The sequence below is a fragment of the Anas acuta genome, chromosome 8 (assembly GCF_963932015.1).
Source record: "Anas acuta chromosome 8, bAnaAcu1.1, whole genome shotgun sequence".
Lineage (NCBI taxonomy): Eukaryota > Metazoa > Chordata > Aves > Anseriformes > Anatidae > Anas > Anas acuta.
This window is the reverse complement of record NC_088986.1, coordinates 2,406,198-2,431,551: the sequence shown is the minus strand read 5'-3', so window position 1 is coordinate 2,431,551 and position 25,354 is coordinate 2,406,198. Positions and strand designations below refer to the sequence as shown.

The 25,354-nt window shown below is 45.0% G+C and overlaps 1 protein-coding gene across 11 annotated transcripts in view; it reads left to right on the top strand.

Moving 5' to 3' along the window:
• Nucleotides 1-25,354, top strand: part of ROR1 (receptor tyrosine kinase like orphan receptor 1) — a 149,554-nt gene that overhangs the window by 110,945 nt on the left and 13,255 nt on the right. For all 11 annotated transcript variants that reach the window (XM_068690221.1, XM_068690211.1, XM_068690222.1 and 8 more), the window contains one exon: nucleotides 1,290-1,320. In XM_068690221.1, coding sequence (XP_068546322.1) covers nucleotides 1,290-1,320 — 31 coding nt within the window. The remainder of the gene's footprint in view (nucleotides 1-1,289; nucleotides 1,321-25,354) is intronic.

Sequence of the window (25,354 nt, the reverse complement as noted above, 5' to 3'; positions counted from 1 at the left end):
CAGCTGAGATGCCCGTGTTGCCAGCTGAAATGGTGGCTTTTAATACATAAAAGCCTGATGGAAGCAGGACTGAAACACAGGGACCACTAAAGAGCGCTGTTCATTAATATGCTACCTGGGTGGATTCAGAACAGACAAGAAAAACTTCTATTCTCAAGTGCCTGAGTGACCTCCTTTTTCTCTAGTAAGTGAGAAATTTCAGCTTGCAAAAGATGGAGTTGAAATGGAAACGTTAAATGCAGCATAGGTCAGAGGCACGTTAATGATACATATACCTTTCAGATAAAATAAGCACTTTTTCTTCAAAGTCAAAGTTTATAATGAGATGATTGCCTTCATGGATGATCCTAAAACCATGAAGTTTCCAAACCAGAAACGGGTTTTCTGCATCTTCTCTTCCACCTCCACATTCTGGATGAAATACTTGACTCAGATGAGGGTGTTTGCATGGAGTCCTGGTCAGTCCTCACAGCAACACAAAATGAATGATTTATTCAGCACATTTCAGAGTTTTTTGTCGTTAATGTCCCAGATTTTCTAAATTGTCGTAAGAAATTAATCATTAGATGTTCTCGTAAGGCAGATGTCCTTTAGCTTGTATCTGAAATTTAGGAGATTTTTATCTGAATAATGATGCTTTTATAGACATTCCTCTAGAAAACACTGGGTATTTTTCATATTTTACTGACTGGAGCAAAATTTAATCGTACAATTCAGTTTCTAGAGCAAAGGCTTGTTAGTATGAACTGCTGCAGCTGACTCTTCAGTTTGCTCTGTGCTGGTGAACACGAGCTCAGCCTGTCGAGTATTTGCCAAAATATAAACGCCGAGGGCAGCAACAGTGAAATGCTGTCAGCCAAAGCCCGCAGAGGTCAGAGGAAATTTGATCAATGCATCTGAATCAGGCCAAGGATGAATACCCTGAAAAATAATGAAGATTGATAGGGAGAAATGACGCTGTTTTCTCCCAGCTATAGTCACAACATGCTTTTGTATAAGCCTCCTGTGGTTTGCTATAACCTTTTCTGTTATGGCCCCAAACTGAGCTGAATTTCAGGATCTGTCCTTCACCTGTTTATTGCCCTTATCTATGGCATTTTGCAGACAATCACTGCTACAGGATACAGTCTTGTCTTTGGTACCGAGAAACTGAGACTTGCCTCTTAAACTACATAAACCACATCCAACATGACAGACTGTTACTTTTATCTTTTAAAGGTTTACAAAAGCTTACTGCTTGTTACCTCGCCATAACTCATCACACCGTTTTTCTTCTGTCACTTTTCCAGGTCCCCCACCAACAGCAAGTCCAGGATCATCGTAAGTTGTTTCATGTCTCTTATATTGATTCATTAATCTTGTGTTTCATCAGTCAGAAGTTCATTTTTCATTTTGTGTGACAGAAGCACTTTTACATTCCACTTTAAGTCAGATAGGATAGTAATTTATTGTAACTGAATTATCTGTCTCATAGATAAATTTTCATGTTATCATGTCAACTCCTATTTCTTAAGCTAGACTTCTTAATTTCCAATATTATTTCCTTTAGATCCCCTGATGCCTTCAGCCTTTGAACTGATCTCAGTGTACAGAGTATACCACATAAGTAAAAACTGATCTTCATGCTTGTCATGGCCCAGTCCAAAAAATCTTTGTCGCTATAAGTAAATTTCAGTACCTACGGGATTCTTACTAATTTAATGGAACTAGTGGTCATAAACTGGATTTGTGCCTCTCTGTATCCGTGGTAGTAAACAGTCATAAAACTGAGATTTTAAAGATCAGGTACCTGGGTTTGAGTAGTGGTTGTTTTTACAGCAGCTTCCCCCTGACCTGGAGCTCAGGATCTGCTCCTTCTGCAGGGTCCATGCTGCTGAGCAGTTGCCACCTCGTTATTTGGCAGTTGGGCTTCTGTCTGTGGTAGGCTATGAGAACATATCAGTCTCTAGTTTCAATACAGATGAACCAAGTCACCTTTTATAGTCCCCCATTGTTTTTGAGTCTGATCTTCAGCTGTTCTGAAGTTTGAAATTAATTTTGTGATTGTGTCCTGCTCAGTCATGCCTTACACATGTGGAACAACACAGAAACCCACCTGTCCTAGTGAGGAAGCTGCTCTGTTAAAAGAAAAATACAGTAGCAACAGAAAAATGAAATGAAATTATAATTGCAATTACAAGGGATGCGAAAGTTTGGGGACGTGAATGTTCCTGACTGTCTTTACAGAAGATTGTTCGCAAAGTATTGCAGAGGAAATGAATTAGCGAAAGCATCTGACCACAAAAGGACATGCTAGGATGCCCTCTAATGGAACATCATAAAACGTGCTTTTGTCTTTCCTTTTGAAGGTACCTGAAACAAAGTTACTGACTTGGTTTAGGAAGGGAAGCTCTTTGCTTGGTCTCAGACTCCTTTTTGCGACTTCAGTGTTCTGGGGAGAAAAGCTTCACGGTGAGGCAAAAAGTGGAGGCTGCTGTGCTCTGGTTTGGAGACTTTTTCTAATAGTCTAAGAAAGTGTGCATTTTGGGTCTACTTCTGCCTAGTTTGGGGTTTCTAAAATTTGCACCATTAGGCAATATGTCCCAAGCTGTCAGAAGCTCACAGGAGAGCAGTGTGAGCTGAGAAAGCAGGGAGCTGTGCTGGAATTTCCCTGTCTGGCCCACTGAGGATTGCCTTGCTTTTTTTTGAAACAAAATTGATTTGGGAACCTTTTTCCCATTTCTCTTTCTGGCAATTTATCCCTTCTCCCCCCTGCCCCCTCCCAAATGACTACATCTTAACTAGCTAACAGCTTCACCCAGTTATGGAGAAGTGACAGCAAATGGTCCCACTAATTCAGTGAGAGTCAGACCGAGCTCTGGGGCAATGTCTGCACAACATCATCCAGACCACAAGGAAAAAAACAAACTGTTTTTTTTTTTCCATATGCTCCATATCAAAGATGAAATTGGCTCTAAAGTGATTTAATGCAAGATCTTCATTTTGCTTTCAGCATGCCCTGCCCATTGTTATACATGCGTACAAACAAAGATGTGAAAAGGTGAAAATAAAGTGAGACTTCCTCTGCAGTAGTTGACTTCAAAATTGTGCCTTTTAAATTTGTAGCCAAGAAAGATATTTAATCGCACTTCATTACCCTGGGAGGCTGTGGGTCTGTCTAATGAGAGGCTGCATTGTATTAAACATTGGAAGGTAACGTATGCAAAGAAATGTGCACAGGCATCTCTGTTTTACTGAATGGGGAACATTTACATTCCTGGAGAAGCTAACCAGATTTAATCTGTGAAATAAGAGAATCAGGAAGAATCTTACGAGAGAGAAATGATAAACTTGGAAGTCGTGCTAAATTAGAGTAAAAAAACGTCAGTGTGCGTTGTCTTGAACCTGGTTCATATCTGCTGCCAGTGGCATGAGTGCAGCAGCCTTATGGATTGCAGCGGCTGGCGAGCTCCAGCTGCACTGGGCTGAATTGCCGAGAGAAATGACGTGTCGGGGAGTGCAGGGGAGAACTGCCTCAGACTCTGTGCCTCGCTGTTTGCTCATCTTTCAGGGCTAAAATCTTGAGAATTGTATGGCTCTTCACGCATAGTCTTCTCCTCATGCAACTAGCAAACAAATTATTAGCTATGAAATTAATGAAAATTTGGTGGAAGTGCCTACAGTTATTCCATATTACACAGGTAAATGTCACAAGTGTTTGAAGAACTGTTTAAAGGCAGCAGTACTCTTCATTGTAGGGGAGCAGAGCATTTACTACAGCTTTGGTAAATTTTCTTGTCCTAGAGGTTAATACTTTTGGCATTTTGATTGTGAATTTCTTCAGATATGAAGCGAACTTGGAGCCTGATCTGTGTACGATCGATCCTTTGAAGGCATCAGCCCTTGGACTGTGATGTTCTTTCATAGTCTTGATGCTATTTTAGGACTCCTCATTGCTCATAGATGAACAATTGATACAGTCATGAGAAACATCTACGTTTACCTGTGAAAACTGCCCCCATCCATGCCAACCTCAGCGTTCAAGTTCCAGAGTGGTAGATGCACGTACATGGCTGTCCTCCCTTCCCTTCGTGTTAGACTCACGGGAGACCAAAGGGAAAACACCAGAGGGAATAGTCCTGGAAGCTGGGTCATAAAATATCTTCCTGCCCTCTTTTTTCAAGAGTTACAGCACTAACTCTGGTGCTTTGGATAAACTGACTGGGGGTGCATGGGTTCAGTTGATTTCAGACCCCAGAATGTGTTGAGGGGAGCTTAGACCTCTCTCCCCCTCCTTTGAAGGCTGACCACTGGTGTTGGCTGAACCAATGGCACTTACTCTATGTCATCCTAGGGCCATATCATTTTATTTTACAGTGGTTAAATAGGAAAAGCTCTTTAAAACGTGTTGTGTAAATGAAAACTCATACTTTGGTGATATTTGTGCCTTATCAGCATGAGTTTCTTCTCCTGTGATAAATAACACAATCAACCGAATCGATGGCAAGTAGCTGCCTTTCTCAGTGGGCGTGCTTTTCCCATGCTGTCTTTATTAATCTACCATAAGTGGAAGGTTCTGTTCATTTAAGGATTTAATTTGAGGATCATGTTTTTAAAAAAATCCATATGCTCAGCACTTTTCTTCATATAATTTATAGGTGCCGAGTTCTGCGCTGATGTGATGGCAGAAAAATAGATGGTCCAACCGTAGCTTAAAAATAAAAAGGTTAAATGGATAACTTCTGTAAAAGAAGACAGGCAATGCTAGATAACATCATAATTCATGCATGCGTTACATCCTTCTTCTTTCTGCTTTCCTTTAGCACTGTTATGGTTAGCTACAGCCAAATGTCTGATTTGCAAATCAGTCTGAAGCGAACGGAGGAAACTCCAGCAGCAGTATAAGGGAATGACTAAAGCGAGGCACTGCCCTGGTGCAAAGCACTGGCTGACCTGAACGTCCTTCCTTTAACTCTCCCGTGTTTGGCAAAGGTCAGCTTTAAAGCCCTTATCTGCAAGGCCGGGAGCTGCATTCCATCGGCAGGCTCTGCTGCTCAACGTGTGGAGCACAGTTTAAAGATGATGATGCTTTTTTTTCCCCCCCCAAACCCCTCACTCCTGCTTTATAAATACATCATTATTTATCTTTGTTTTGCCGGAAGGTGCTACAGATACAGGACCAGCTACAAGCAGCCCGGGGAGCTGTGGGGAGAGTGCGAACGCCGCTGTCCGCAGTCCGGATGCGTGCCCGGGAGCTGGGCGGCTGCGCCGGCTCCAGCTCTTGGGCTGCTGAAATAGTTTCCATGAAGTGGATGGTGTCAAGGGCACCTCCGCAGCAGGCAGGAGTCAGGGGCGTCTCATCGGGCAGATAAGGCAGGTCCTGCAGGCTTTTGGTGCAAAAGGCCACCAGCAACCAATTTAGCCCTTTATTTTTCCTTTATTTTTGAAGTTCTGATGCTTCACAGCACTTCGAAACTCACTTTTTATTCAGTGTCCACAGCAAGGTTTGGTCCTTTAAGGACACAGAAGTCTGCACATCAATCTCAGGTCTCTCTGGCTACAGAGATAGGGGACAGCAAGGGCTGAGGTGAGAGCACAGCATGTTCCAGGAGACAAGATAATTTACTGTAATAATAGAGGTACCTCAGCCTGGAAAGTGGTTGTGTGCTCAGTCTTTTCCATGATTAATATCATCCTTTTTTCCTCCATCTGTATGGTTTCCACTGCCTGGAGAGATGCTCTGTGCCTGCCCAGAACTTCACTCACTCACTCCAGGAAAAACCCAGGGTGCAAGTCACTGAATTGGAGGAGAGGCAGCTCACCTGCACTCTGTTCAAGAACTGCCATAGTGGGAGAGAAAACAAATTGCCTTTTTACATGGTCCAATCTAAAAATGAGCTAGACAAACCCTGCTGGAGTGTAGTCCGGTGGGAAGAGGTCAGGAAAAAGTCAATTCCCTGTTGAAGGCGTACCAAACCCACACAGAATCTATTGCTTTGTGAACACGTTTTGAAAAGGCTTAACCTGCAGGAGAAATGTGTCACTCGGCAAGGCAGACTTCTGGCTTTTTTACAGTGGAAACCTCAGAAGAATGGCAAGGCACCTCTGAGAAGCCTTCTGTGAGTTCACAAGACGTGGTGGTAGATGTTAAACACGATGATATTAAAGGAAACATAGAAGTTAAAGGAAAAAAAAAAAGTCTAGTTCATCAATATTACTCCTCTGTTTGTGGCAGAGAGACTCTTGTTGATCCTCTTGCATGGCAGAGAGAGAATAGCACGAATGTAAATCGGTGTGGACGTGTGTGCCATGGGCTGGCACCTCCCGTGGGGAGCACACACGGTCCTGGTGTCAGTAATGCTCTTGAACAGCCCTCTGATTCCCAACCGAGCCTTCTCTCTATATAAATTAAATATATGGTATTGTTTTGCTCTTTATTTAACCACCGGGAATGAGGAAAGGAGGAAAAGAGGAGAGGAGAGGGCTGTAATTTTAAGGGGCATTTGATTCATAAAATCAAATGGGGTTTGTGATTCCCAGAAATTGCTTGCGAGGCTTGTGAAACCACAAACCCCGCAGGATTCTCCCATCCTCTTTTTCGATGATTAAGATTTTTTTTTTTCTTTAAGTGAAACACATCTGGGTTTTTTAGTAAAACAGATCTTTTATACAGTGGCTCCGTGTGCCTGGATGTCAGCATGGTTCTTTGCTACGAGAAAACGCATAACCACTGGCCGGCATCCAGGGGAGGCTTGGCCAACTGCGTGATTGAGGATTTCAGAGGGACTTCTCCCCTTGGACCAGAGAAGCTAAGTTTTATAGAAAGAAAAAATACCTATACAGAGGCAAGAGTGGATTCACCAGGAGCTGCTACTGACCCCCTGCTGCTGCCCGCAGCATCCAGCACCCCTGGGCTCTGCAGGCTGGGCACCCAGGCTTGCCACAGGCTGCAGGTGGAGGAGCTGCATGCATTTCCTTCACCACGGGGCATCTGAGATGCTAACTCAGGTGGGATATTGTACGGGGAGGCCAACGTAAATATATTTGTGCAAGAAAGTCATGCAGCATGAAGATGAAGTCGGAGTGGCTGACGCTGACAGAAACCACGTTATGTTCCGTTGCATTACTTCATTCGAGTGAAAATAATACTCTCATGGTCTTGCCAGGGTCTGAGAGTCAGATTAGCTGCTGCGAGCGTGCCAGTCGCGGAAATGAAACGTTTCCAGGGAGAGCTGGACTTGTGCTCTTCACTGTGTCTTTGATCTGGTGCACGCTTATCTGTTCTGCCACCGTCTCACCTTCCCCCTTGTCCTGGCTATTCCTCTGTGATTTTTTTGGCAATATTTCTGTGGCATCAGGTGAAAGCTGATGCCTCCAGGTGTGTGGTTCAGGAGGGAGCACACTCTTGTGCTTCCCTGAGCAAGCACGTGTCCATGGAAGCCTCTGGGTAAATGTAGCACTGGATTTAGGATGCCATATTTATGTCTGGTATTAAATGAATTGGTCATAGCCAGTGTTCTAGTGCATTTTATCTACTTCAAGGTACTTACACAGCTAAATATACACGTTATCTGAGAATCCCAGGCTCCTTTGCCTCTTTACCTTCTCTTATCTCCCAGACCACATATGGGAAACTGAGCCAGAGTGAGATTAAAGGTGTGCTTCAGTCGCCTTCGCTGCAGCTGTTTTATGCTAGCTCAGATGCAGCTGAAGTCATGCTGGTCACCTTGTCTGGCTCTGGCACCCTTGGGTTTTTGCTCAAGACATTGCACATACAACCTGTAACGAAACAGAGAATTCAGCTCTGTCTCTGGAGGCCCAGACTGATACCCATGCTAATGGATTATTGTTGTCTGCTGTGCCTGTGCATCATTCATGGGCTTTCATGCGAGCAATGCTGCAAAAATTTGAGGTCTCTGCTGCAGAGCTCTTACCCCAGCTCTTAGCAATGAAGTGGGTGAAATTGTGTTTTGTTATGCTACGGTAAATCTGCAGAAAAGAAACCGGCCTGGAGTTTGGCATGAGATTTACCTTAGAAAGTGCTTTTCATTTTGAAAGGGTACCTGATAAATATTTTTACATATTTTAACTAAAGTGTTCCACTGTTATCTGTCCTGTAGTGCAAACAGAAAGCCCTCCTGTCTTCATGTGGTCTGAAGGAAAGGTATGACACAATACGGAGACATAGTTGTATTATCTGAAAACAAATTAATGTCAATATTTTTTTAGGTAGGCAGAGAGAAGGGAGTAAAACACATTATGACTTGGACATCAGGAGCCAGAGTTGCCTAATCCATTTTTATAATACGTAGGAAAAGACAATGTGCTGTTAAGAAATGTATTTGTTTTCTTTCTGCACATTATCACCCGTAGCAACTACATATGCAAATAAATGTTTGATACAGAAATGGCCTTTGTGGAATGCTGCAGGTAATATTTGAAGAGTGCTTGTACTTTTATTTCTACAAAGCTTTAATACGACCTGGTTGCCCACAACCGATAACCCCGGGTGTTGCACACAGGGTTTGTAGCAGGAGCCCAGCAGACCTGGGGAGCTGAAATGCTGAGCCCAGCATCTTGTCTTGGAAATGCTTGGCTTCCAGCATTTTGGAAATACTGGCTCAGTCTTGTGCCTTTTATATTTAGCGTGTTCAATTAGCCATGCTGCGTTAGTCCTGTTGCACTGAGTTTGTTTGACTGTGTTCAATAAGTGCTGAAGGTAGCACCAAAAGGGGAATTTAGCCTGTCATTCTGAACTAGGCTCAGATACCTTCTGGTCTTTTAACACTGGATTTAGGAACATTTCAAATCCCATGCAGAAACCTTAAAGGGCTGATACGTGAAGAGCAGGAGAGGACAGATTCTCCTCTCTTTAAGGCGTTTCAGTGAATCATTAGAAAAATTGGCTTAGACAAACACTTAAGGAAATCCTGTAATTATATAATTTGACCCGGAGTTACAGTATAGCACAGCTTATTTTCCTGATTTGCTTTAAAGAAAGCAAAGTGAGCATCATATTGAAGGTTTTTTCTTCTATATGGCAACAGAATGGAAAAAAAAATCAGGAAAAGCTGAGAAGTTGCATTCCTCACCCTGATTATCTCCTGCAGCCTTCGGGATACCATATTTGTGGAGATAGTCTTTAATTGTTGCAAAAAAATGCGATCATTATGCAGTTAGCAATCGGTGTTGGACTAAGTCTGCTAATAAACCGAGTCTTGTGAGTTAAACCACACAGTCAGAGCGGCCAAGTATTGTTCCTGTTTATGCTATAGATCCTTAATGTCCCACGGGGGCCTTTTTCCCACCGTGCTCCCTGCCAGAACATGCCTGGTTCAATGCACCCCAGGACGGGTGACCCATGCTGCTGAGCTCCGTGTTAGGGCTGCAGCCAAGGCTGGCTGGTAAAAAGGAATTGCATTTGATTAAAAACCTTGAGTTTTCAGTATCTGTTTTCATTCCGTGTCGAAATGAAGCGGAGACCATTAGGCATTTTTCTCAGGGAATGAGCAGTGCACAGCCCCCAGCCCAGCACGTGCTCGCTGGAGAGGAGGAAGGCCCGGGCTGTGCCTTACAGCACAGACATAACCTGGTTTCCCCGTCTCCCTTGTGGTCTTCCCCAATAACAGCGATTTTGAGGCCAAGTTTCCTCTAGCCCAGAAACCCTTCTGGAGCTGCTAAAGGATTGCAGCAGCAATGGCATCCAAACCACTGTGTTTTATGAAACATTCCAGTTTTCAGAACATGATGTTTTTTTCTATCTAAGACAATTCTCCTCCTCCAAAAAAAGTATCTCTTAGCTATAATTATAGGGGTGATTTAAATGCCTTATAAAGATTTCTTTGAGCCTAAAGGCTGGGAGGTAAGATCTGACCGTAGTACAGTAACAATGCATTTCACCCTCCTGATCTGTGTCAGGTTACAGTACTAGCTGAACAGAGCCTATCTTTGTGCTGCTTTTTAAATTTTGTTATTTTTTGGGAAGGCCTTGTCCTGAGTGCATGTCTTGACCTCAAAAAGAGCAAATAAAATTTTATTTTGATGTCTTGGAGGGTCTCTGTGATTGGCATGTGAGTAGACCAGATTTGTGTTGTATTCAGACAATGTGATACCCACAAGTTTCTGGCAGAGATTATTTTTCTGTTGTTTTCTTTGTGTATATGTACAGCCCAGTCTGGTCTCCAATGGCTTTTCATCTAAGAGCTGCTAAAATAGAGCTGGGTACTGCTGTTTTGGGGAGAGAGGGTCGTATGTTAAGATGGAACTCTTTCTGGTGGCTAAATGTTCTTAGGGCACTTCCCTGGGCATCTGGCCATTTGTGTGGCTGTGGGATTTGGTCAGGTGTAAGGGGTAAAATAAAGAAGTAGTCAGACTTCTCAGAAACCAGTTAATGTCAGGGGTTGTCCCCAAGGTACGGTGAGATTCTCCTATGCTGTAAGGCCTTTAATTATAAGGGAAATCCTGTTTAAAGGCTTATAATACTTCTGTGGTTGTAATAAAATATCCTGCAAAAAACAGGTAGTGAAATCTCAGTGGGCAAATCTCAATCTCTTTCTCGTTTCATTCTTCTTTTCCTTTAGTGCCCAGCTGTCATTGATATTCCTTAAACAAATCCTCTTCTGCCATTTTCAGTCAGCACTGATGTGGAGCAATGAGAGATCTGCTGGAGGTTCATCAGATCTTGCTGGCATGCAGCGGCTCAACGCTGGGCAAACCTTTGTGCAGCTTTTTGTTTTATCTGCAGGCTGCCAACCTCAGTACCAGCAGGCTGAAAACTGAATTCAGGTGAAGCATTGAAACCATTAGGGTGATGAAAGCTCCAGTTGCTTGTGGTAGCAATTATTCAAGAGAACAAATAATGATATTAATAACTTAGAGTATTACAGACAAAACTTGGGTACTGGAAGGGAAAGGAGCAGCATAAAAACCATTTGTGGCCTCTGCCTGATGGATTTGTCTCCTGTCCCAGGCTCTCTTTCATCCACATGACAAGTCATCTCCATATGTGACCCGGTCTTCCTGCGCCTTTCATGTCGGCTCCCCCTTCAGAAGGACTCAGCACCTTTGCCTTTTCACTTAACAAAGTGGACATTTTCCCTGAGCCCTCCGTGACATGACGAACTGAGACTAGGGCTGTGCCTTTTGCAGGGGTTCGATGGGAGCCACAAAAACCCAGGACTGGGCCCTGGGGCTTCACGGTGGCACACTCACTGCCCACCCCTCCATGTCACTGCCCCAGCTGTGAGTGGGCCAGCTGCAAAATTCTCTTCCCCAGTGTGTCTAAATCTTCTAATTTCACAAATCTCTCAGTGATTATGGAGTGCTGCTCCTTCCACTGGGAATGGTGTCCTGCCTCCCTGGGGCTGGCCCAGCGGGCCTGCTCCTGGGAGTGAGCGTCAGGAGCAGCCATGCTAAAACAGGCTTCTCTGGTGAAGGCCACATGAAAATCAGGATGGATGAGTGGTTTAGAAGGTGCCATCAGCTGGCATGCTGTAATCAGTCAGTGTCATGAGAACTGTGACCATGAGCCCCATGACGAAGGGGTGGTGAAGCCTCGCATGAGGCCTGAGGGAGCCATGCCCACCCTTAGCTCGCAGTGCCGTGCATCGCTTCAGGGACCTGTTGATCTCCTGCAGTCAGCCTAAGAATTCACCCAGGGCTTCCACAGCCTTCAGGAGAACCAGTGGTTTCAGTCTTAGGGCATGTGTTTATTCAGTCTAGTAAAAACATTAAAAATGGGAATAAATCTGTATTGACCCAAGCTGCTCTCACTACTGCCACGCGGTATAAAACCTTCAGAAGTTTTCCTATAAAGATAACGTCGCTGCACAACCCGCTTGCATGTAGTTACCTACCTGGTCGCAATTTGTGTTCCTTCATCACAAAATCATTAAGTGCAAGGAAGAAGATTATAAGGTGTTACATTATTTATCCTGATAATTAAAAACACGCACGACACTTGAGCCTTGGCTGTTCAAAGCAGTAACCCTGGGCAAGTTCAAATACTGTAAAAGGAGTTAATCATCGATTTCAGAAAGTGTCAAGTTTATTGATCTTGTTAACAGGAAAATATGTGTGTGGCTACCTCCGTGGGGAAGGAAAGCAGCTATCTGACCTGTTCTTAATTGGATGCTGTTATTGATGCTTGAGCCCACAACGATCCATGTTAAGCAAAAATTAATGGCAAACGTTATCCTGCTGTGGCTTTCCAGGCAAATGTCTTATGTCAGTAAACGCACTTAAAATAAATACATTTTCTCTCAGTCATGATTTTGCTTGAGATGAATGGAGACATTCTTTTGCCACAGTGCTGCCCGGCAGTTAGCACCAAGAGCGCTTAGCAAGGCGATCCCCTTCCCGGGTTCACAGCTAGTTTAGAGATTCGGGGGTTTTAGAGGTGAGAAGAGACTGGTGCAGCCCTCCACCTACCCAGCCTGGGCGATGGCAGCTGTAGTTTGTTTTCCCCCCACTCCTCACTTATGTTTCAGATCTTTCTTTTGACTTAACTGGAACACATCCCTGCAAAAAAATAAGCATCACATTGATTTTATGTGTTTAACTTCTGCACAGGTTTGTGCTGTGTGAAGTCAAATGCCTTTATAAGATTCTAAATATACAAACGTTGTTATCTTTACAAGTCAACTCTTGACTTTGCCAAAGCCCGTCTGAGAGGTCTCCTTTCCACAAACCCCTGGGAGCTGCCACCAGCTCTGTTACCGCCTCAAATCCGCTCTTGTTTGGGCTTCGTTTCAGTCATTGCACTGTTTTGTCTTGGACGGCATAGGGCTAGCAGACGTGGAGTCACTGGGGTCTTTCCATGACGTGTGTGGGTATCAGCAGTGCCAGAGCTTTCAGGAGGTTTGTTAAGTCAACAGCCATGAAAAGATCATGGAAAAGTTGCCTTAGATTCAATCTCTCTTGACCTGCGAATGTTTAAAAGATCAGATTTTAGTAGCTGCTATCTAACATTTCCTGTACTTACTTTTGGAATAGGAGTTGTTTTGTTGTATTTACGTGATAAGGCTGTGGTATGTAGATCACTTTTGCATTTTCTCAGCACTGTTATTCCACCATTTCCACTGTGTGAAAGGGAGATAGGAATTATTGAAGAATCCTGTAATCTTGAAGCACTAAAAGCATGGCAAAGCCCTTTTATTTACTACCTGCATTTAAGCTAGTTGTAGAAATCTCGATGACTTCTGCTTCTCATGGCAATTTTTAGCATTTATTTAAGATTTGGTGGTGTCATTTTTTCCTCCACAACGGATACAAATTAACCTGGGCACAACCAGCAGGTGAGGATTTGGTCTTTAGTGAGTGTAGTCTTTTGCAGATTTGAAATGAGCAAAAGATAATGAGAGAAAATATAATTTTAGCAATGCTAAATGTGGAGGAATGATCTGGAGGATGTTTGCTTGCACTGGGAGCTGGGTTTGAAGCTGTAGCTGGCATCAGGAGCTGCCACTGTTTCGGATTTTGGTCTCAGCTTGTGGGGATAAGCCCAGAGCAACCCCATGGATGTATGTGGACCTGCTCCATATTTTTCCTCTGTGTGAGTAACACAGGAATGTTACACCATCCTTGGCATGTCAGGCGCTTTTATGGGACAAAATAGACAGTCATGGTCTTTGTGAAATTAAGCTCCTTGGCTGGATAAGAGGAGCAAGAGTGTACAAATACTGGTGTTTCCTTAGATTTCCATCTCACACGTGCTATCCGTAAATCACTTTGCTGCATGGATTGTGTGTGTGCATGACTTTTTAAATGATGTTTGGCTTAATCCTCACTTAATTTTTTACGCAGTTGTGAAATGCGTGTTTTGTATTACCACACCATGATAAGAGTTAGTATTGATACAAACCAGCATTTCACCTACTCAAAGATAAAAACCAGCTTTTAGATTTGATAAAGTGCAACTGTAAAAGTATGCCAGGACAGACTTTATTAAAGCAAGGCTCTAGAAACAATTCTCTGAGCTACTTTTATCTTAAATAATATTTTTCCAGTGAGGGAATGCATTGATATAATTCATAACATACATATAACCTTATCAATACCAATTAATTTCAGAGTTACAGCTGAAATGTTGTGTCACGCTGTTCAGCCAGGCCATGCTGAGGCTGGAAGCAGGTAGGAAAGCTGGCAGGCACCACTCTGCAAAGTGGATGCTGGAAGGCCCTTGAGCATGCTCCATGTCCAAGCACACAAATAATTGATGGAAATTGTCTTTGAGATTTGTGATCCACTCCCTCTGGCAGGTTAACCTAATTACTTTTAATGCAGAACTCAGTCAAATTAGTATTTTTAGTTGCTGACACACTGGGATAATAAAATAAAACCAAGTAAAGCCTTTGGGATAGTTTTATTTGCTGGTAACTGTCATCTCATTGCATATCTTGAAAACTTGGACAACCAGTCCAGAAAAATGTGTAACTTTTCCTTTTTCTCCACGTGAATCAGAAGAAACATGGCGCTGGTGTGGAGGGCAGGAAAGGGTATATATTTTTTTTCCACCTTGAATACCAGCCATTGGCTGCAAATGAACTGCAAAATGTGTTATCTTACATGTTTTGTACAAACATCTTACTGCAAACAAGCTGGGCTTTTCTTTGGGTTGCTCAGATAAACATTTGAAGCTTGTAGTGTTTCTGTTTGGCCTTGCAAAACCTGCCATGTTTCCTTCTTGATTTACTATGATGAGACAAAAAAAAAAAAAAAAAAAAAGAACAACTAAGGGAGGTGAGAATTTGCTTGTTTCAGTGTTGCTGCCAGAAAATAGAAAGGAAGGTGGGTTGCAACGTGTTCTCTCTTTTGGGGTATTAGGAGAAAATGACAGTGACTGCTTCTTGTCCTACAAACAGAAGTTTTAGGAGGGATCTGGTCCGTTTCTGAGTAGAAAGCTGCCATTTTTATGCAGCGCTTCCTTCAAATCAGGCTTTTCATAATTTAGGCTAGGCGCCTTTCTCAAGGCTAGCTGAAATATGAATCTGCTGGTCCCGAGCCCAGTATCTGAAGTGTGGTTGCTTCACGCTGCTCTGTGCAGCTTACGTAGCGAGGCATAATGCTTTTAAAGAAAACAAACAAGTTTCCTCTGCCTTATCCTGTTACCGTTGGGGAGTGGACGGGCAGATCTTAATTTTCACCGAAGCATATTTTCACTCGTGTTTGTTGTGTTAAGAATGAGCTTCTTATCTCAAAAGCAATCTTTTTCACAAGACATTCTCAGTTTAATATAACTCGTGGTGCCCTTTAAAGCAGACTGGCTATTCCCAGCTGAGCAGCCTCTATTTATGTGTGTCTGTCAGTAGCAGAATTTATGATAGACCTGCAAGTTATGTGAACTTTGAATGTTTTCACAGTTGTTAAACTTGACCAACTATTTCAATAAGACTAACTGCTTAAAATGGTTTTGGACTTACCAGCTACCCCCAGCCGAAGTATGAGCATTTTGCTCATAAACCCAGCAACCCCCAGACTGCTCGTCAGCAGAGAAAAACGCTGCATTTGTACCTCGACATAACTCCGAGGAAAGCCCTTCAGAAAAATGTGTTTTCCACTCGTTTTTTTAAAGGAGTCTGGGATTTCAGGTCACCCTTTTCCATGTAGTTGCTCTCCATCCACTGTCCTTCCTTTGCAGTGCCCAGCCCTCCGTCCCACCAAAGGGGATCACATTTGTGCATATCAGGGCTGGACTTCCCATTTTCAAAGGAACAAAGCTACATGCCTGTAAAATTGGTTATCTACAACTCATATCTGACTTAGGAGTGGAGCATCCAACAGTGCAAAGAGCTGAGCAGGTACTGGGCTCATGAATTTGGTACCAGTGTGCTGTACGTGCCCGTGCCAGGCCCACGTGGGCCAGCACACACTGCATGTGCCCCGACATCCCCCTGGGCAGAGCTCAGCAGCTTCAACAGGGTCTTTATAAACTTTTCTTAAATAAAAGGAGAAGTAAAATAGCTAATGTTTTCAGTGAGCTTGTGCTTACAGTGGTTACTCTTATTTTTTGCATTGATCGGGGACTGTAGTAGTTATTGATGGGTGCAAATTTTTGGTCAAATAATAGTTTAAACAAGCGAACATTATATGTATTATTTTTAATTAACTTCTGCTGAGGCATGTGTTTCACTTTTAATTCAAGTGTCAGATTTGTGAAGTCTGTTTTTCATCATGCTTAAGGTTAAAATATTAGGTCACCAGAAGAAAGGCTTACTTGAGTCACATAAGACAAATTAAATGTTAGAAGGAAGGAGAAGGGAGGGAGGAGTAGGAAAAAAAAAAAAAAAAGAAAAAAAAAAGCAAAAAAAAAAAAAGCTGCGACTTAAGAAAAAAAGGTAGAGCAGGAAAAAGTTAGTGAGAGATAAAATGGGCTGCAGAAGTCCTGCAGCTCCTTTTGTCGTGCTCAGTATTGACTTTTGGAGCCATGCAAGATTTGGTATCAGTTACAAATAACTCAGAGCTGTACTTGCAGTGACCTGAGGCCGAGGAAGGAGTGGGATGTTGCCTTCTTCTGTTGTCCCCATGGGCAACAAAAAATCTGCAGTGGTTTTATCAAGGAACAACGTCTTTTAGATGCTTGGCTAGAGAATAGGGTGTTTGGGTGCCGGTTTGTGGGAGAAAAAGCAAAAAAAATCATAGGATGGAAAAGTTGCTTGGAAATGAAGAGACTTTCCCACGTTATTGAAGTGCTCTGTGTGCTAATGCCATAAAAACGAATCTTTTGCTTTGGATTAACTGTTTGCATTTGTGATGTTCTCATTTATGAATGTGTGTTATTTCCTATGTGTTCTGGGAGACTCGACAGTCGTGGTGCAGAAGTTGGTGTGTGCTGTACAGCAGCAGCAAAATCTCTCGCAGAACACTTGGGCAGTTTCGGCTGTCAGCAATGAATAAGCAGTTGTGAGACAGACAGGAATCATTAGCAAGGCCAAATGGAAAATTTTAAATGTTAATTTTTCCCATGAAAAGGACATCTGACAAAGGAGATTTAATGGAAGGCGAACAAAAAGGTGTTACCTAAAACCTTGTTATTATTCTCACTCTCTTCTGTGATTAACAGGGGTTCAAAGCGCCCTTTTCCCTGCTGTTTGCTCGAGCCAGTGCTCCTCGGAGGACCCAGCTCCTTCTGCAGTAAAGCCAGGTTATGCCACGCATTTGGTGTAAAGAGACCTTCTCATGTGGTATCAGTTGCATGAACACTCGCTCGGAGGCCCCGTTATGCCTGTAAAGGGGCAGTTCAATATTTGGGAATAAAGCCCTTAATGTCCAGATGAAGCAGTTTGGAAGGTGTCTGAACCCCGACTGTGTTTCTGCTACATGTAAAGTTTCTTTTTTTTTTCTTTTTTTTTCTTTTTTTTTCAAAAGACATTGCAGAGGTGCACTTTTCTGTAAATTTTGAGGGGAAAAGAGTCCAATTTGTGGGGAAGAGGCACACAATGTAATCTGTTATAGCTGAATGAAATCTAAACAACCTCCTTAACTTTATCACTAAATAATGAATAAATTCCCTGATTCTGGGGACTTTTAACTGACAAGAGACTGAATACAGTCTAAGTGTGCACTTTGTGGCTGGCTCTTTGTGCTCCTGCATGTGTCCCTCTGGGAGAGCCCTGCGAGGCAGGGAGGTGTTGTTCTCCTGTTTTTGTGCAAAAAAGTGCCAGTTTTGTGCCATAGCAGTAATTCTCCCCTGTGGCAGGATGGAGAACGGTCTCAAGGGGTTATCAGCATCCCGGATGGGTCACTGGGGTAGCTGTGGTGCACGTGAAAGGAGGAGGTGGTTGTGAGGAGCTCCCTTGAATCCGGAGCCTTGGCACAGCAAGCTGCACTGAGACACGGTGGTGGGCTGGGGGGCTGCTGGGGAGGTGCTGAGCTCTTTGGTGGTTACTTTTTGGGACTGTCGGACAGTTTGGGGTTTACTTTCTGGCCACAAGGAGATGAGTATGGGTGTGACGTGGTCTGGTCCTGTCCAGCTGCTCCCCAGGGCCATCAGATGGAGGAATGAGCCCTGCCTGGCAGCCCGGTATCGCTCACGCAGCCGATTTATGGGGTGCTGCCGATGGTCGCTCCATCAAAAGCTCCTTATCAGGAGCTAATGCCTGATGAGAGGCGGATAAGGGACGTGTGTGTGAGATCATCGCAGCTCCGTGAGAGGATCCAGGAGGAGAGGGGGTGTTTTGCTGTGCAGCACAAAGGCCTGATAGAGGAGGCAGTGCTCAGCACTCCTAATCTTACCCTGCCTGCCTGCTCTTCAGAAACATTTTACATCCCTCCCCCTGCATCTCGAAACTTCGACGAAGCGCCCTTCCAAACGTAACCTTAAAATAGCTTTGTCGAACCAAACACGAGGGAGAGAGGTTTCCTGCCACTGCCATAACTGCGAGCATATGACTCGCAGTTCATCTCGCCTAATGATGTCAGGGATCTGCCAGCAGCCATCCGAGCGCTCGCACCAGGCTCGGTCCCTAACCAGCTGCAGCTGCCTCTCCCGCTCGCAGGAATGCCTCTCGGCTTCACGGGAGGAGTTTTGGTAGGGAAGGGATTGTTATAAAGTGTTTAAGAGGAGAAAAGGAGTGAATCTGGGAGGCTGACGTCCCAGCTAATTTATTTATTTTTGCTCGATATTTAAATCAAGTTCGTGGCCACCGGTGCTGAGCCCTTCCAGGCAGCTCTTGCTTTCCAAAAGCGAGTGATGTCGATAGAGACGCTGTAAAACTTTCTTACGATGACAAAGAAAAACAAGCAGTCATGAATCGGTGCATCCTTGCCAAGGGATTAATTGCCTGAGAGATGTGTTTTATTAAGCTTCCAAAGCTGGGTATTGTGCAGCGCTGCTCGGCTCTGGATAGTGGGAACCACATCAGCTCCCCCCCGCGCCGTTCCCTTCCCTGCACAAAGCTGCCTCCTCTGCAGCTCCGGGAGTGCTCGGGACAGTGTTTGGGAGCCTGGGGGATGGAGGGGAATCAGGGCATTTTGGATGTCCCACTTTTAGCAGGGAATGGCTCTAATGTGGCCTCGGAGCTGGGCCGCTTGGTGCCATCCCTTGTGCTAAACCACGCGCAACAGCAGCCCAAACGCGCATTAATTTGGGGGGCTTTATCCATCTGGAGGCATCACATCAAACCAGCTATCAGTGTGGAGTGGGAAAGAGCAACTAACCGAGTAAAATAGCTCCTCAGTCAGACCGTGTTTGCTCACTGAATTATTTTTTGATTATCTGGGGGAAGGAGGCGAATCAGTGGTGCTGTGGGACTCTGTAAGTTTGGTGATGACAAAGCCCAGCATTATTCATTTTTTTATTTTATACCCCTGCATTTCTAGTGATCCAGCTAAGCCCTAGCTGCCCCGTGACTTTAAAGGGGTGTCAAAACACCAATAGCTTATATTACACAGGACTTCTGCTTAAATTACACAGTGACGTGCAAGTCTGGGCAATTCTCTTCTTTTTGCAGAGCAAAATGCAGCCTTCGCATTTCTGAAATATTGTTATGAAACAGAGCCAACGTGTTCCCACTTTCAAAGTCAGGCACAAGCAACTGGTTTTTGCTTTTTGGAAAGTATGACAGAATATTATTCATCTGTTTGCTTTAAGGGCTATCTGCCAAGTAAAAACTCTTTACCTTTTCTTCTGGGTGAAGCTGGAACATGAGAATGGAGCAGAACACAATTTATTTAACAATGTAAAAATAATTTATATGGCATTAGCGAATGTATGGAGGGTGTGTGTGATATATGTAGCAATAAAAAATTATCGATACACCTTTTAATTAATTGCAAAAATTGCTGGAGCAACTCTCTTCCCTCCCTGCCGGCACTCATTGGCATTCATTATGAACTCAGCTCCTCCAGAGCAGCACCCACGGTAACCCTGGCTTTGGGTTGCAGGTTTGTAGGTGTAAAGTGGGAAGTGAGACCCTTGTGGGGCTGCTCTTGAGGACACGGTGCAGGGCTGATGGAGCCAAACCAAGCCGCCCACCCCCTCTTGTGTTGTCCGCTGCAGCAAGCAGCAGATTTTGCTTGGAAGAGAAGGGCATAAAGCACTCGGTTGTCTGAACTGGGCAACGTCGGCTGCCTTTTCCCATCAGTGCTCCGCTGCTGGATATAAATTATCTAGATAAACAGCTCTGACTAATTCCATGCTACGGTAAAAAAAATAAAATAAAAAATTAAGACAAAACGCCTTTCACTTTGTAAGTGAAAAAAATGTCTGGAGAGTCTTCACACAGAGCCGAAGCTATTCCATCTCCACTGGGCAGATCTCAGAGAGAATATGGCATTTATTTGCTTCTATCTTCAGACCAGTCACTGGTCCTACAGCAGCCAGGCTTTGCACCCACACCTTAATCCCGTGCTGGCTTTACATCGCCGTCTTCCGTGTCACTGAACATTACGGTGCCGCTTCCCCTGCTGCTTTTATAATAAAATCCTTGCTTCCTCTCTGGACGTTCACCTATTTACATTGCTGTCAGTTAAAGATTTGGTTACCAAAATAATGGTAATACAACAATCCCATCTAAGCATCTAACTAAGCTAAGTATAAATATATGTTGGAGTGTGCTGGCGTTGGGAAAAGCATCAGGAGGGAGAGCGGTGCTCTTACCTCTTGTCTGGGGACACTCAAAGCACTTGGGATTTTGTCTTGCCTTGTCCTACATCTCTCATCTGTCCATTTTCAAAATTTTGTCCATGGCAATTTTTTTGTGTGTGTCTTTCTCGTTACATACTCATGCAAATCCTTCTCAAAAAAAAAAAAAAGTCAGGAAAAAAAAGAAAAAAGAAAAAAAATCCGTGGGGTGTGGTAGAAATGACTGCATGATTACAGCATCTTTGGAATATGTATTTTTAATAAATTGGATATAGTAAAAATAAATACAACATGATCTCACGAGGTCCAGCCTTTCTATTAATTTATAAAATCTTTCTAAGTGAACTCATATTGAAGTCTGGTAACAAGACTTAAGCTAAACCAAGTTCCTGGCCCAGTTGTTGATGTTTGCTGGGAAGGTTGTTTAGATGTGAGCAATTTCTGGTGATTTAGAAAAAGACTGGGAAAGAAAAGGCGGCGTGTTGGGAAGTGGGCCTTGACGGAAGGTGAAATGGTTTGTGTTTACAAAGCAGCCTGTGCAGGGACACGTTTGGCAGAGGTGGGGACCATGCATCCCTCCAGCTGTAGCATGTGCGGATAAGAAACAAATTGTGGATTGATCGTGGTTATTGCGGATTGATCGTGGGTGACCAGGAATCCTGCCGGCAGAGCAGGACCTCGCGGTGCAGCCGGGTCACGCTGAGAAAGCCCATGGCAGGGGATGAACAGAAGCACGAATTTGCACCAGCCTTTTTTTGGTGTAGGATTATTTTCTTATTTTCTTACCATTTCAGGAGGTGGCGAGCTGCTGGTGACCCAGAGCAGACAGATATAACTATTGCTAGCACAAAACAAAGGAGAGCTAACAAAGGGAAAATGAACCCAAGTGGTGACAGTGAGTTTAGTCCATTTTTTGCAAATTTATTTTCTGCCCTGACTTGGTCTTTCTTGCTGGAGCTGTCCAGGTGCCCCTTGCCAGGTGACACCTTTGCCATCTTCCTAGGGCCCTCAGTAACCAGCAGAAGGACACAGCTCGACTTCGGGGGGAAGGAGGAAGCGGTGCCTCGTGTTCTGCTGCAGGTCAGGTCGTGTTGTTGAGTGGGCAAATGCCTGCCAAAGCTCTCGCTCTGCCTTCTGTAAACTTGGAGCCATTTAAAGACACCTGAGTGTGGTGTAACTTCAGTCCCTGGGGCTGTAATGCGTCAAGCCAGAGGCACTGTTGCACGGGGAGCTGCAGTGGGATCTGATGCAATGGGCAAGCTCCAAGATAAACACCAAGGCTGGTCTAGCAAACCGAGTGGAAACCGAATTTGAAAAGAAATGATCTTAAAACATGAAAGTGCTGTATCATCTGTCAGGGATTAAAATCCAGCGCTTTCCTTTTTTTGTGTCTTTGCGAGGGCTTTGGGGGGTGCGGGAAGCGGGAGAGGTGGGGGCAGCCCCCAGACCCCAAAGACTGGCTGGGGAGGAGCGCGGTGGCTGCTGCGAGCTCAGGTGGTGAAGTCCATCCCAGTCAGCAATGCCTGCAGGCTTGGACCAACTCCCATTTCATTAGGACTTGAGCTCATCTGTTAATTTTAACGCATTAATTGCTGCGTCGGGCCTACCTCACCTCCTGCTGGAGCCACAGGGCCCTGTCCTTTAGCCGTGGTGGGATGGTATCGGGACCTTGACGCAGATGTTTGAGCAGTGACGCTGCGATTCGCTTACAAAACACATCCGAGGTACACGATGTGTGAATTGTGCAGAAGGAGTCACGACCTGCCTCCATCCCAAGAACCAGAGCCGCGTTTTAGCGCCAGCCACCGGAGCGGCTGCCAGTTGGCAGCGGGAGGTGAGGAATGCGTTTAAGCCGGGCCTGAGCTCTGCGGCTTTGGGCTCTCTGTCAGGCTACGTCTCGGGTTTGGGGCAGGTTTACTGCCGTTTCTGCACCCCCACTGCTGGATGAGAGCTCTGGCAAGCGGAGGGTGCTCGGCCTCGGCTATAGTTCAGTGGGGAATAGCCTTAGATGGAGAGCTGGCAGCTGCCCCCAAATGCTGCCGTGTGGGGACTGCCTGGCCGCAGGGCCTGGGTAGTGCCAGGTACAGCTTTGGTCGCTTGTTGAGGAAGGTGGGGATGCCCAGGGAGCCTCTAGACACTACGTGTAAAATTTTCCATCCTGAGCTATCTTAGAGAAAAGAGCAAGAAGGCACACAGTGGGAATTGAGCTCGCAAGGGAGGGGACAGGTATCATTTAGAGGTGCAGAGGCAAGAGAGGATTTTGTGTGGTACGAAGGATGACAAAGAAACGGAGCCAGGCCTTGTGGCCGCTGGTGTTTGCTGCCAAGCACATGCCAGTAACTTCGTCACGAGGACGTTACCAACACATCCCAGCAGGACTCCATCAGACGGAGGTGTTGTTTGAACTCCTGCTAGCTGCCAGAGCAAGAGATGAAGCTCGCGGCCTGGTGCCCCCGGGACCACCTCCTAACCTCCGTGCCCTGACTGAGCAGACACCAGGGCACTTCACCACCTGATGTCCCGGGGTTATTCCTGTCCCACTCCACTGTTCCTGTTCCTTTTGTCTGATTTATCCTTCTGCTCCAGTTTGGAGCTGTCTTCCAAGACAACTCCAAGCCATGCCTGCTCCACGTGAGCCACTAATCTTACATCTTACCTCTGCAAACTCTGCTCTGGCATGCAGCCCTGGCAGGGAGAGGCTTCAGGATCCGAGCTCTCCTCTTTCCTCTAATCTTCACCTTCGGAGATAATCTCCCAAATCCCGCTCCTCGGGGCATTTCCATCAAGGTAAACTGGTGGCCCTGCTCACCAGCAATCCTTACTGCTGCAGCTATTTCAGTTAAATCTTCTTTAGTTCAAAGGTGAACCTCGGTGTGAGGTGAATTTGCTTTGCTGATGTTAATTGCATTCCTCCCGGTTTTGTCTTCGCTAATTGTGTGCTTAAATTGCGCTGCTTGATTGCCTTCCAGAGCAGTTGCCGTTAGGTGTAGTCCCCAGGTTAAATCCCCTAACAAATTATAATACAATTTAATAAATAAGGATAAAAACCAAGTTGTTAATAAATAAATAATGATGTGTATCCTCTCGGGGGATTAATTGATTAAAAGATGGAGAATTAGCCTCCCGTGCCTGCGGTTGCCACTGTGGTTTTTCAGTTCAGTTTTCAGCGGCTGCTCCTCTCCAAGAGCCATCGTGGTGCTTGTGCCAGAGCCAACGACGTGCAGAAACACACGGCCGTGCTCGGGTCTGTTCCCCTCTCGGTGTCTGTGCTGCCCAGCACCCGAGGCAGCTCAGCCTACCCTTGCTCTAGCTAATGACTTGAATTGGCAGATTAGAGGTTGCGCTTTTGCAATCCAGTTTTCAATGTACTTGGGAACATCTTGGGACCATCATCCAGCCTGGAGCCCTTCCCACTGATTTCTCAGCTGATGCGGGATGGCTGGGGAAGGTTTCCATCCCTCCCAGCCCGCTTCCCCACCCCCTGTCTTCACAGTCATAAATTACCACCGCTAATTCCCGGTTCCTAGCTCCTCCGTGTGAACTTAAAGCAACGCTGCGTGAGTCCTGGGACCGTGCTCTGGAGCCGGTAGCTGCATAGGGCCGGGAGATGCTTGGGGTGTCCTGGAAGGCGATCCCAGCACTTCTCCCCGCTAATCCCATTAGCTCGCCCTGGCCGCTGTGTCAGGGCACCGGGAGCCCGGCTGCTGGGCTGGCCGCTGGCTCTAAGCCCCGCACACAATGAGTGGGTGACTTCAAAGAGGCTAAACGCAATTTGCATTTCCAAGCTCTCACAGCCAAGGTCTTCAGGAGGGGATGAAAGTGTCTTTTGTTAAGCCTAATGGCAGAGATGATTAAAAAAGCTGTGATTTTTCCCTATTAGCGACATCGTCTGATTCCGCTGTTACGCTTTTGGCAGCTGGGGGAGGATGAATTTGGGGAGAAAAAAAGTACACGAAGGAACCTGTTGCCTACCCAGCTATGATCGTACCTAGGGGTATTCCAATATCACTTACTAATATTTCCAATATCAATTATTTCCTAATTTGAGAGCTAAAAAGGAGGGTCTGGGCAGGAATAAGAGAAATTATTCAATTTTCATCACATTTTCATTAAGTTTCTCCATTTGCTGCGGCCTCATCAGAGCTGAGGTGTCTGTTCGGAGAACAGGTCCCAAATATCTCCAACCAGATCCTCGCAGTGAGGAGGTAACGGGGCTGACTGACCCGCTGGAGGCATGTTGCAGTGACCATGTAAGCTCAAATCCTCCTCAAAGCATCCGTAGGGCTCAGCGGTGTGCAGCAGCGAGCTGCTGCTTATCTCTTCAGCATAAGCAGTGACTGCTCTGGTCTGCAGAGGCTCAGTGATTTCCTTTCTTTGCTCTGTTTGAAGAATATTGGCAAATAATTTCACATCTGGATTGATGTATTAAATGTCTCCTAGAGTGTATAAAACAAAGCACCTAATGAAAGAAATCTGTCTATTTAACTCCTGTTTTAGCTTCGGTTCTGTTTTAGCAATAACTGTTGCCGCGCTGGTGGGGGCTGAGGAAACATTTCCTATGGCAGGGTATCAGCGCGGGGAGGGGGTGATTCTTTGTGTGCGCCTTTAATTCTGGCTCTGCTCGCCTGACTCTTCCTGCTGTGCTTATCACCATTAAGTATAAGTTTGGTTCGCAAATGGAAAACAGCATCTTAGCTGCCTTAAATAAACGTAATTTTATTTTTCCTGGCAGTTTCTGTTTTCTCTTCTGTGCAAGGCTGGGTATATTCCTGAATGTAGCCTCCTCCTTCCTGC